The sequence below is a fragment of the Protomyctophum bolini genome (assembly GCF_963924005.1).
Source record: "Protomyctophum bolini genome assembly, chromosome: 21".
Taxonomy (NCBI): Eukaryota; Metazoa; Chordata; class Actinopteri; order Myctophiformes; family Myctophidae; genus Protomyctophum; species Protomyctophum bolini.
In genome coordinates this window covers 6,965,222-6,977,424 of record NC_137882.1, presented here as the reverse complement: position 1 = coordinate 6,977,424, position 12,203 = coordinate 6,965,222, and the positions used below count along the sequence as shown (strand labels likewise).

The 12,203-nt window shown below is 41.7% G+C and overlaps 1 protein-coding gene across 3 annotated transcripts in view; it reads left to right on the top strand.

The window, feature by feature from the left end:
* The window catches only part of LOC308336527 (palmdelphin-like), a 28,804-nt gene extending 26,648 nt beyond the window's left edge, over positions 1–2,156 (top strand). For all 3 annotated transcript variants that reach the window (XM_080793895.1, XM_080793896.1, XM_080793894.1), the window contains one exon: positions 970–2,156. In XM_080793895.1, coding sequence (XP_080650021.1) covers positions 970–1,061 — 92 coding nt within the window. In that variant the 3' untranslated portion in view covers positions 1,062–2,156. The remainder of the gene's footprint in view (positions 1–969) is intronic.
* The last annotated feature ends 10,047 nt before the right edge of the window (positions 2,157–12,203 follow it).

Genomic DNA, 12,203 nt, shown 5'->3' with positions numbered 1-12,203 from the left:
CATTGTGGGTGGAGTTAAGTACCTATTGTCCCTCCCATTGTCACACCCACTTCTGTCCAGCTCTAAGGTGTTAAAAATGTTGTGAATATTGAAAGGGCCTTTTCTCAGCTTTGGGTGAAAGGCCCCAGTCATTTTAAAATGGTTATATCTCCTTCAATTATTTTCCAATTTCATTGAATGATATGAAATGATATGGAAGCTTAAATTCTGTACTTTAATAATCTGTAAAAATCTGAAAAATAGAAAAGTAGAGTTGAGGGCCTTTTTGCTGGATTCTGTCACTTATTACAAAACATTAACCACTTTGACCCTATATCAATTGACCCTATATCAATTGTTTGGCTACTATCAAAAGATTAAAATGTTTTATACATTTGAAAACTTGCAAAATGGGACATTCTTTATAATGACTATACTTTCTACTTTTGGCACTTTAATTACATTTTGATACCAATACATTTGTACGTTTAATCAAGTCAATTTTGAATTCCGGACTTTTACTTACATCAGAGTTTTTCTACATTAAGTCAAATGTGTCTGTACTTTTTCCACCACTGCGCTTGTTGTCAATTCCTAACACTAAAGCTAAACGTGTACCATGACAAATAGGTCTAAGCTGTTCATCTTAGCGCTCCGATTCGTTCCCCACGAGATCGGCCGCATGCAGAGCGTTCCCTCCAACGCTGAGTAAGAATTTAATTCAAGAATTCCCATCGAGACACTCAATAGTTGCTAGGCGATAAAGTGTGTGGTCTAGAGCAGTCGTTCTCAAAAAGTAGGACCCCCAAAAGAGAAGATTTACCATTTTTCACCATTTTCAAACACTTTTAGATCTTCTATTTTTGAATAGCCAGCAGACTACTAACTAAAAACTAATCTCAGCAATATACTAAACGCTTTTACTCAAACTATAGCATTTCAGAAGTGCAGTATATATTAACTGGCTTTGTCCATGTTCCTCACAAACAGGAGGACAGCCAAGCTACCGTAGGACGGAGGGGAGAATTACACTGTATCCTACTGTACCCTACCCTTACCCTGATGGATCTACTGTATCCTAAACGGCTCTTCACAAACCCTGAGAACTCTAACTGTACCCTGAAGAATCCACATGCTTCTCATCAAACTTCTTCATGTCAAGGACCTACACATGAAAATGTATTTGACTGTGGCTGGGAGATGACAAAATAGGGATGTGTTGAGTTACCAGTGGTTGTAGGCCTAGACCTCTACCAACGTGTGTTTGACAATAATACATTAACTTGAATTAGTCTTATAGATTAACACTAAAGGATTTGAGCAATGATGGAAAAAGTATTCAACAAGTATGAATTTCAAAGTGCATTTTCCGAGATTGTCTGAATTTTCCTCCAATTTTCAAATTTCTTTTGTAAATAGTGTTAGACCATAAGAGGGACCGAAACGAAACCTCTGATGGTGCTGAGCAAGAGCAGAGTGCAGGATCTTTGTTCATGATTGCTTAATTTTTTTTAACCCATTTTGACCTGAGATCAGATTCTAAAAATGTCTTCTACATCCTGACAGTTTTCTGAAAAAGCTATGTTTCTATGTCAGTGGTTCTAGATCTGCTATTTTTAACATAATTATAACATAATGCTAACACCAAAAGGGGGAAAATAGCACTGTATCTACAAGCACTGTGATGCATTGGGAGCTTGTACACCAGCTTTGGACTTTCTCTCTATTTGAAATAGGGCTTATATAAGTGCTTAATTCATAATATATTTTTGTAAGTGTCTGTCCCAAGAGTCCCTTCCTAGAAATGTAATAGTCAAAAGTACAATGTTTCTATTTAAAATGTATAGCGGTGTATCACTTACAAAAAAAAAAAAAAAATACTTATTAGTATTGAGACACTTTTGATTGTGTCCAATGTGGAGAACAACATGTTTTCACCAAAGTGTCTCCTGAGTTAAAGGCACACAAAGCAAAATCCAAAACATTAATTCAACTTCCAAGCGGGTTTTAAAATGAACAATAAAGCTTTTTTTTCCGTGTGTGCAAGAAGGGTTTAAAGTAGTTGTGTCAGAATTCATGGGTCAATCTGACCTGCTATGAAAGTGACTAATATATAATTATTATTTTTTTGCTGCAATTTTTTGCTGTTGCATTACACCGCAGTGCGCTACAAAGTAGTAGGCTAAATAAACAACTTTGAGAAAAAGTTCTGCTCCTGCTGTTTCTGTGAAACATAAGTGGGAGGCTGCGGGGGCATTTACAGCATGTCGGAGAAGCTAAATCATTTACAGTTTTTCACAATTAACACACATTTTTCGGCATTCTCAAAAATGCCACACACACACACACACACACCATTCATCGAGTACACACAACTAAGCATTGGCTACAACACACTACCAAGCATTTACAGCACAATGTCAGTGAGAATCTTAAAACACAATCATAGAAATGGAACACACATGAATGACAATGACTCTGGAGAATGGGCCATTTCTCCTTTTGTAAAATGACTCTGTGTAGACCTACTTTTTCATAGTCAAACGTAAAACATCACACAAGCCGAAGAAATATTTTATTTAATTTGTATTTATTTTTTACTGTAAACCAGCCTGCTCATAGCCGGCTCTGTGGGTTCCGTTCATATAACTTCTACCTCTAAGCTGAAAATAACTCCTCAATAGGATTCAGGAAAGGAGAATGATGCCAGCAACTGTGTAGTGGCTGAGATTGGGTTGAACCCTCTGGCTCATGGTCAAACCATGATTGAGCACATGGTCAACCACAGTTGCCCGACTCTTATTAGATATGACCGTTCTCCTTCTTTCTCCTCCTCCTCTTCCTCTCCCTCCTTGTCCTCCTCTCCCTCCTCCTCTCTGTCCACCTACTCCTCTACCTCCTCCTCCTCGTCCACTCACTCTTACCCCTCTCCTTCTCTGGTTGTCGATCTCTTCAAGGTTCTCCATTGTTCACCCAACAAAACAGAGGCTCTCAAGTCCCTTTTATGCTTGCAAATTGCTCACCACATATCGACTGTTTTAGAGATTTGACTATTTGTGTGTTGTAGGTTGATGCATTGAGATTTTCTGTGAGAAGTGTGAACATTGTGTTCATTGCGTGTAGTGTTTGGACAACACGGTATAATGTGTAATTGACATCGGAGTGTAAAGAAAGAAAGTCAGAGTCTAATGCAGAAAAGGGAGTGTGATGTAGTGCAAATTGTGTCGAGCGATTAGGTACATGAAGTGAAGGTTGTGCAAATTTGTTGTGCAAGATTTCTGCGTGTTAACAGATTTCTGCATGTTAACAATCGTGAAAAACTGTAACACCAAATTTCAACCTCATGGTGCTCACTCAGTGCTTATTATTATAATGGTCCCATTTTCCTCTCAGAGGGCTTTGACAGAAATGAGATGGGGAATCCAAGCTGATAGAAACGGCAGGCTTTCTATCCCTGGAAAGTCAGCATGCTATAATGGAAGCTATTGCGTACGATAATTGTTGGGAAAAATGGTATGTACAGAAATTAATAATGGGTGAAGTGATATTGACTGGAGTCCCTAAGGGAGGTGCGTGAGCGTGGTGCCAGTGTGATGCCAACACACATGTACAAAGGTGTGTGTGTGTGTGTGTGTGTGTGTGTGTGTGTGTGTGCGTGCGCAGAGCACAGTGTGTGTGCTAGAAAAAGAGAGGGACATATGGTGAAGGCATTTGTTCAAAAAGGTTCTGCTATTGGTTGCCTGCCCTACACCCCCCACACACACACACAGACAAGACACACACACACACACACACACACACACACACAGAGAGAGACACACACACACACGCACCACACAGTGCCCCTCCATCCACAACACACACACACACACACACACGCACCACACAGTGCCCCTCCATCACAACACACAGACTGAGAGACGGAGCGAGAAACGGAGAGATAGAGACAATATCCACACTCAGCCCGTCTCCTCTCACATCCTCTGCAACTGCGCCTCAGGTAGGACCACAGTACACACACACACACACACACACACACACACACACACACACTACAGACACGGGCTAATACAATAGATAGTATAGATGTTGCCTTGTTGTAGTAGTTAGTATAGATGTTGCTTTGTTGCTTGCTCTGGGTGGGATCTCTGTCGGTTTGCAAACACAGACAGAGCTTTGTCGCTCTACATGTAAAGTGTCTTGTGACAACTTGGTGTGATTTCACACTTTAATCAAGTTGAATTTAATTAAATTGAGTGACAGCATAGATGTGTAAAGTGCATACATGGCAATGTGATAACAGTTTATTGTTTATTATTGTGTGTGTGTGTGTGTGTGTGTGTGTGTGTGTGTGCGTGTACTTTAATTGCTATACTGTTGAGCCAAAGTATGTCCCCACACAACGCAGTATAATTGAATTTAATGTGTCAAGTCAATAGTCATAGAAGGTCCTGGGTTCGATTCCCGCTCGGGACGCTGTGGGTGCTGGCGGCGTGCTTCCTCCTCCGCGTCATCAGTGCCCATACCCGAAGGCAGGGTAGGCGAAAGGGCCTTTCTGTGTGGAGTTTGCATGTTCTCCCCGTGTCCCCTAGGGTAGGTACCCTCACAAAAAACATGCAGTAATCCTGGTCACTAAACTGCCTCCCCCTGGCCAGCCGGGGCGCCTGATGGAGGGGAAAGGAACTAGTTGGAATAACGTGTTCCTTCCACGCGCTACGTCCAACCAGGGAAACTCCCCCCTGTCAGGTGTAAAGGAGCAACTTGGACACTCAGGCATGAAGGAAGCATGAGTTCAAGTCCGTTGCTCTCCCCTTGTCCCCCATATATGGGGACTAGGTTGGTGGAGGGTGTGTAGAGCCCATGATGGATCACATTACTGTAGATGATTGACACAGGGGTGAAAAATGGGTTACAAAATCATGGGATAAAAAAAATATAAAAAAAAAAAAAGTCAATAGTCATACTGTAGGTGTACAATTATACAAATATATTCAGGTTGTGATTCTGGCATCTGGGGTTACAGTTTCCTCTGTGTTATACCTTTCTGTGCAGCGATGTAACACACTTGTAGATTTGTTATGTTCTATCTATTTTCAGTGCTGAAAATGGGGGTAATTGCTATTGTTACCTATATCCATGCCTTGTGGCACGTAATGCCTCCACAGGGCGTTTCCACTCTTCTCATGGTCAGCTGCTGCAGTCTAGCCTGGCTCCAGCCCTGAATCGCTAGCCACGCCCATTAAGAAAATATGTTCTGGCAATTCAGAATAATGAAGTGAAACTAAATGAAAAGTGAGTGTCAGGCTAGCTGCAGTCACTCACTTCAGACCATGATTTCCATCCTGCTTCTTGTCTTTCTTTCTCAACGGTGCGCCAGGTGCTCTTTAGTCTTCCTTTTCTTCTTTTCCCTTCTGGTGCCCTTCATGTCATTGCTATGTTTGCTGTTTGCTGATGTCTCCTTTGTTAATTTTCCACGTATCACATGCATACAGTACAGCAATACTGGCATCACTATAGCGTATTGTACAGTTTTATAGCTTATGGTTGTCATTGTGATGCTGTTGGAGCTCCAGGTCTTTTTAAGTCCGATGTGATGAATGCAATTGCTTCACAGTCATGCCCATGAGGATAGAAAACAATTAACATTCAGTGCTTAAATTACATTACAACAATAGACTGTAAAATCGAAACAAAGTATGACAAAACGAGATGACAGTGTAAACCATTGCGTATTGCAAATGGTGAGCTGAAGTGTTCTCTCTCTTGTATCGACAGTTTTAACGTGGTGAGCAGTGGTGGTAGAATACACTGGTACTTAATTTCCTTAACACTCATGACGCCAAAACTCTTCGGAACCCGTCAGATGACGGGTTAAGATTTAACCCCGAAGGTCGCCATACCCGCCATTACGTTATATGGCGGGATGTAAGGTTTATATCAGTTCCAAGCAGCAGCCAAAGCACAACACTAACCTTTCGTGACATGTCGGCTGCTGCTCGTACAACTTTTTGCTCCTCCTCTCGCTGTATTGGGCTGTACGTGTGCCCCGGAAGTAGTTGGCGCAAATTCACAGATATAGCCTGGCTGCCTGCGGTCATTTCACCTAAACACCAGTGGGCGACGAAAGTGCTAAGAGTAAAAAAATACCACAGTAATTTTAATACATAAAAAATATATATATATTGAGAACCACTGTCCTGAATACAGTACATTGCAACATTTTTTTTGCACCAGAACCACATCTTGGTGGAAAAGTAACCATATCCAGTTTATCCACGGTTCCTGCTGTGTGCAAATAAAAAATAAAATAAACCTTTTGGAGTGAAAATCAATATTGCAGTAAATGAAAAAGCAGCTTACTTGTTTTCAATCTCTCAAATAATATGAGAATATAATTTCTTATGTCTTATGATGTTAAAGGGTCAAAGCCACTTTTCCAGCATACTGTTCAACACTATTTATGAAGGAAGAACATTTCTGACAAAAAAAAAAACCTCAGGATACTGCAAAAATAGGACACGCACGCACACAGTACGCACGCACGCAGTACACACGCTCTGTCTACTCATACTCTCATTGATGGGCTGTGGACAGAAACCTCTAAAGAAAAATGACTTGCTCGCCGCATAGATTTTCAAGGAATACTCTTATTCAGTTCAGAGCAATAAAGAAACCTGCCCTACCACATACTGCATAAAGACTGAGTGTGAATGAACGGCAGAATGTGTGAATGTTTTTTTTTTTCTTTCTTTCTTCTAGTTCTCTAATTTCTTCAAATTGTTTGAGGACTAATCAAGACTAAATGCTTTATATTATTCCTATTGGTCCGGCTTGGTCCATTCGGATTCATTGTACACTCTCAAGAGTTAAATTATCGTTAAACATCTGCACTACTTAATTTACAATACTGTAAGTCTACACAATGTAGAAAGATGTGTTCTTTGGATCAACGTTTGCCTGTTTTCATGGAATTGTGGACAGACTCAACAACAAAATATTCTTTGGTTTTGGGTCGGCGAGGCTAAATCACATCCGTGGTCCGTGGCTCAAATGCTGAATAAACAATGGGTAAATAAATAATAATTGAGAAATTCTGAAAAAATAAATTGGTGGGGAAAAAGCGCCGGCAGGGTTAAAAAGTAAAGACAGACGACCTTCATTTGACATTGAGTATACTGTCTGTATAATCTGTATTGTATGGACTATATGTTATGATGGACATTTGTCACACCACATGTCACTCTCATTATAGGACATTATGGCTTGGAGTAAGTAAGTACATTTTCTTTATAGAGCACATTTAAGACATCATAGTCACAAAGTGCTTCACAACAATAAAAACAAAACATCTCAATGGTAGAAATAGTAAATAATAAAAATAATAAGAATACAGCAAATAAAAAGAAGATAGCGCAAATGGCATTGGTAAAAATCAAGAAATCAGTACAGCACTATGTTGCAAAGGCCCCACAGGTCCACTCAACCTCAATACAGTGACATTTCTGTCAATATGCACACACACACACACACACACACACACACACACACACAGGCACACACACGCACACACACACACACACACACACACACAGATCGAAGTCAAGGTTTTGCTAGTGTTTCAAATATGCATGGGGATGCACATACAGTATGTATGTTGTGGATGTGTCCGTGACATTTGGAGACTGTATTCAGGATGATTTCATTTTGGATGATTTACTGCAATCTGGCCGTGAGTAATGGCTTCACTCACTGCATGCCAATCTGGGTATCTTGTTCTTTTTAATTTGTGACTGAGACCAGATTCTAAATAATGACAGTTTTCAGAAAAACATAATGTTTCTTTGTCAGTGGTTCTCAAAGTTTTTCATGTCAAGGCCCCCAAAAAGTATATGTAATTGGCCACCGACCCCCATCTGAAAATATGTTGTTCCGGGGACCCCTCCGGAAGCAAAGATTTGAGTTAAAAACGTTCGCTCTGAAATAATATATATTCAAAGATTTGTGCCATTATATATTTTCACGATTTTTCAAAAATAGCAGATCTACAAGCTTGTACGATCTACGAGCTTATGTGTGTACTAATGTGCGTGTGTGTTGTCAGAATCCTGAGGATTTGTTTTGTCAGAAATGTTCTTCCTCCTTAAGTAGCTTAATAGGCTTAATTATCATAAAAGCATGCTAATGAAATACAGTAATTATCATAAGCATAAAAAAATACCGTGATAAATATGACATTGTTATTGCTAATGATGTTGTCTGATAACAGTAACCGGTTCACACGGCAATCGAAATGAAAATGGGTGAAGAGCTCCTTTAACAACTTAAACCTCTATACTCGCTTAATTGTACTCACATGCATGGGCCCAACATATTATACCCATGGGCCCTATAGTTAACATATTATACCCATGGGCCCTGTTGAGCGACTATGAGAGATATAGAGGTATATAAATAAGTCGCTGAGAGGCGATGGGATGGGCCGGGTTGTCAGACGCGCTCCAAACAAAGGGATCTCGCTGGGTCCAAAATAATGCGTTAAATGTGTTTTATTGAAGGTAGGTACATAACTGAAACGGTGCTCAAACATAAGGAAAATAAGTCACAGCGATCCAACTTAGATAAAGTAAATAAATAAAGCAAATAAAGCGGTCAACAAAAGTGCGGCTTCCCACACACCCCCTCTCTCTCACTGTGTGTGAAAACAGGTGAACTAGGTGAGGTATTCAATGAAACAGGTCCGCCCCTCTGCCTGTCAATCAACCACATTAATCACCCGTGACAGCCCACTCATTGCATAGACATCATTTCCAATTCATGGCTCTTACACGCCAGCCCCTAATTATTAGGTTATAATAATTACATCAAACATAATAGGAGGCATGAAATAACAGTACTCAAATTCCCGAACTTTTCTTCCTTTTGCATTGAATGAAAGTCTTTCTTCAACCGAACGCAACACGAGTAATTGTTTCTGCGCAAAGTCATTTTCCGGGTAACACGCTCGTCAAAGTCAATATCCAAAGTCAAAAACAGTAGAGATGAAAAATACTCAAGTGACTGTATTTGTAATCCAAGGGAAAGTAATTGTAATCCAAGGAAAAGTAATTGTAATCCTTTTTCCACCTAAGTCCAACAGCTCATGGAAATTGTTCGCTGATCCTCCTCTGCCTCCTGGATCAAACAGATCTTCGTTGTTGGACGATCGAGGCAGCTATTCTTTGTTTCAATGCGTACCTGACGCACAAGGCCGGGCTTGTCCGGAAAGGTTTGTAAGACTCGTCCCATGACCCAGGAGTTCCTAGGTGCTGTGTTGTCCACGACACCTGCTGGGCCATTTTCCGCCGCTGTGCATTGAACTTCAGTGCCTTCTCCTTTTTTTTCTCTGTTTCTCAGTCTTTTTCTCTGCCAGCGAGACGACTCTTCATCCTCTGCCTCCTCTTTCTCTACCAGTCCTTCCACCTGCTCCTGAAACCTGGACTTCTCTGTGGCTTTGCTGTCCCTGTCCACAGCCAACTGTTTTAGTCTTGTCGCCACCTTTTCCTTTTTCACCTCGACTTCATGAGCCTCCTTTATCAGGGCCTGATGGTTGAAGAAGTCTGGGTTGTAAGAACCTCCAGGAGCGATCACTTCTACTGCAGGGAGACCAGAGGGCTCCGCATTCATCTTCTCTGGACGCTTGACACGTTTCTTGCCAGTCTGCTGAAGGTACCATTGGTCCCCTTTGTCCTCCGTCTCTTTAAACTCTCCTCCCCAACTGTCAAAGAAGTCTCTTTCTGGGTCTTTGCTAGAGTCTGTCACTGCTTTCTTGGTGGTCCGAATGACCGGTCTTCTGTTCAACGGCTGTTTCTGCCTCTGTTCATCTAAGTTCACGACAGACACCATGTTCACCAACAACTTTGGCTGCCGACAATCCATTGCATCGTTGCTCTCCCCTTTAAGCGGTCCGTTCACAGTCCAGCCAAGCATCGTCCTGATGGCATAGGGACCATTATTTACACTGCGAATGACCTGCAATGGTTCTAATGCCTCAGGAACATTAGTCCCTATCAATAGCTCAATGTCACCATCGATCTCAGGCAGTTGAACATGTCTTAAATGAGGCCATCTCAAGAGATCCTTTTGTTTTGGAATATTCTGCTTGCGGACAGGCATGCACTTCTGTGTGTACGCATTGGGAAGGTTACAGAAGTGCTCCTCATTCAAACCAGCCACTTCCAGTCCGGACACACTGTAGCTAGAAACCGCTTTCTCCTGGCCCATCGTCCTTAACATAATGTTTGTCTTCCTCCCTGTGAGGTCCAGTTTGTGCATCAGGGCTTCAGTGCAGAACACGGCAGAGCTTCCCGGGTCCAAGAAAGCGTAGGTGGTAATAATCTTGCTCCCCTTCTTGGACTTAACCTGTACTGGGACGATAGGCAGTTTACATTCTTCACCAGCCCCAGTAAGGCCACTCGATACCACTGTGCCCTCCACGGATATCCTTGACTTCCGATCCGATAGGTCAGACCCGTTGTTCCATTCTCTCTGAGTGTTATGAAGTACGGTTGGATGTTTCCGACCACAAGTTTGACAGGTAATCTTTTTCCCACAGAATTTGTTGATGTGTCCAACACTCAGGCATCCGAAACAGACTCCATTCTCTCTCAAGAAGCCTATCTTCTCTTCATGGGGTCTTTTCTCCAACTGGGGACACATATCCAATGGGTGTTCTTCTCCACAGCACAGACATGTTTTAATTGCTTCTTGAACATGTTCCTCTTCAAGTCCAACCTGGGTCATGGTTTTCACGGGGGTCACAGTGGTGGCATAGCTAGTTCCTCTCTGTCCAGATGGGTATGGGTATTTGCTCACGCCTTTAGGTGTAGTTGGTGGCGGGGCATCCTGTATGTTTCCAAATATTGGGTCAGTTAGAATTCTCACCTGTTTCCCAATAAAAGCGGTAATGTCTGTAAATGTAGCTCTACGTTTGAATTTTTCCTGTAGTTCCCAAGCTACATTTCTCCATGTATCTCGGAGCTTGTATGGCAACTTTCGTATAATGATCATCATATTTGCGGGCATGTCCAGATCATGCAAGTATTGCACTTCCTCCATGGCGTTACAGCAGCCTCTGAGGAAAAGACTGTACTCTTGAAGAGATTTTACATCTTCGATTGTAATGAGCGGCCATGAAAGAGCCTTGTCCATGTATGCGGATGCTATTTTCTGCTCATTTCCAAACTCCTCTTTTAACAGAGCCTTGGCTTTAGCATACCCCCTCACTGGGTCTAAGTGCTGGCAGCTCCTGACCAGTTCCCTGGGAAGACCCGTTGTATGCTGCTCCAGGTAGTACAGACGATCGCTGTCCTTTTGAGTATTATTTTCTACTCCATTTTCAAAAGCCTTCACGAAAGAATGGTATTTTAGTGGATCTCCATTAAAGATTGGCACCTCTCTTTTTGGCAAAGAGGAGAGGCAATGTTGCTGGATCAACAGTGTGGTAATTTCGTTTTGCTTTCTCATGATGGCAAGCATCTCCCTTTGACAGTCATTTGCATTTGTATTTCCACAGTTAACATTTTCAAAATGAGCATTTGGATTTTGAGAATGAGCCCTTGTATTGTCATGATTAGTTACATTTGAACCATTGAAAACATATTGCATTTGTTGAACTGGGCGTGGCCTAGATTCCTGGTGCATAACTGACGGAGGCTGTGATTGTGAATTAATGAATTGAGAGTTGGTTTTGTCCTTAGGCCTTGTGGGTGTGAATGGATGGGCATCAACGTTGAGAGTTGGTAGTTTTCCTTGTGCCTTTTCCACATAAGAATTCATGCCATCCACAGTCTTTGGTTTTGAGGATCTCCCACTTACGACACTTTGAGATTTTAATACATTTAATTTTGCTATTTGTGCGGCAATGTCCTCATCAAGTTTCCATTGCTCCTTTCTCTTGCGCAACGTTTCCTCCTGAGCTTCAAGTTCATGTTTGTCCTTTAAGTTTTTCTGTTTGACTTGCATGGCTGCCAAGTCCGCTTGAGCCAACAGACATGCAGAGGAAACCCTAGAAGTGATGGAGTTTTGTGTACCAGATTTTCTTCCCACGTTTGACACACTGTCACTTGGTTGCACATCATCTTGAATGTCATGTGTTATGGACATACTTATTGATGCCGCTTGCGTCACTGAGGGAGATTTATACACTGTGGGAGGAGCGTCCACGTGCAATTGCGAACTCATTTCAA